The sequence below is a fragment of the Lottia gigantea genome, assembly GCF_000327385.1.
Source record: "Lottia gigantea unplaced genomic scaffold LOTGIsca_425, whole genome shotgun sequence".
Classification (NCBI taxonomy): Eukaryota; Metazoa; Mollusca; class Gastropoda; family Lottiidae; genus Lottia; species Lottia gigantea.
This window is the reverse complement of record NW_008709487.1, coordinates 40,675-41,758: the sequence shown is the minus strand read 5'-3', so window position 1 is coordinate 41,758 and position 1,084 is coordinate 40,675. Positions and strand designations below refer to the sequence as shown.

At 31.1% G+C, this 1,084-nt stretch overlaps 1 protein-coding gene across 1 annotated transcript in view; it reads left to right on the top strand.

Moving 5' to 3' along the window:
- The window catches only part of LOTGIDRAFT_175818 (hypothetical protein), a gene marked incomplete at both ends in the record, with an annotated part of 1,897 nt that extends 813 nt beyond the window's left edge, over positions 1-1,084 (top strand). The window contains one exon of the mRNA XM_009060486.1: positions 1,046-1,084. Within this exon, the coding sequence (XP_009058734.1) occupies positions 1,046-1,084 (39 nt within the window). The remainder of the gene's footprint in view (positions 1-1,045) is intronic.

Below are 1,084 nucleotides of genomic sequence, written 5' to 3'. Positions count from 1 at the left end.
GGTGAAAAACACTTTTTGGGATAAAAAAAACAGAGATGTATATTGTGATTTATAGAAATATCATGACTAAATTATGGCAGTTGAAAGGTGAATTTGATGACAATATTGTTGTCTATGATATCAAGGCATGAAATGGGTATACTAAAGCTAAAAATAGATTATGACATCACAAATTAGCATAAAACAACATTTAAAACTGCATTTAAGATATTTGATGCTGATATTAAAGATGGGTTTCCTTATTATTTTGTGACAAACTGAGAAAATTATTTGATTAATTGATGTTTTTAATGAATTATCATGTATTCTTGATCATATCATTATGTTCTTGTTTTAACCAATCATAAATGTCCATGTATGTACAGTCTGGATAAACAAAAAAAGACTTTTTGACCTTTCAATGACAAAATCTAAATCTGGACACCCCAACCTCAGGCCTTGGTCGTAAAACCCTGTGACTACCTGGAGAGTCTATTTCAATATTCACATAGCTCAATTCTTGGTCTTTATACATTGCAGAGGTAGATGGAAGATCATTCATAGTCGTAGTCAGTTTGTGTCACCTCACTAACTTTCTTTACATAACCAGGTCAAAAATGTGAACTTCTTCGTTTTCTGTCGCCTTTCATATTGAGAGTTTTGAATGGAAATGAGTGAATTTCTCATTTTTACTAGATATATATTATTCTGAGACTTGAGGGAGGTGAAAATATCAGCAGAATGATATATTATACGTTGAAGACAGAATAAATAGACAGAGAAATCATTTATTTCTATTTACTATGTGGACTGATTTTGGTTTCTGGGGTTTAGGGATCATAAACCTTAATGAGTTATGTAATGATTCTAATACACTACCTAATGGATATATGGTCTTTTAAGATTCATTCTTGAAAACATTTAGTTCCATGTTATTTTTATTTCTTCAATTGTCATTAATTTAAGAAGTACTGTGGGTTTTGAAGTAGAAACAGGCTGAATTATGTGCGAAGTAAATGTGACGTAATAAATTTGACCCTTATTCTGTGTAATTTATGATTTTCAGATCATAGAGGGCATTGGCGCTCAAAATACACCACGGTGA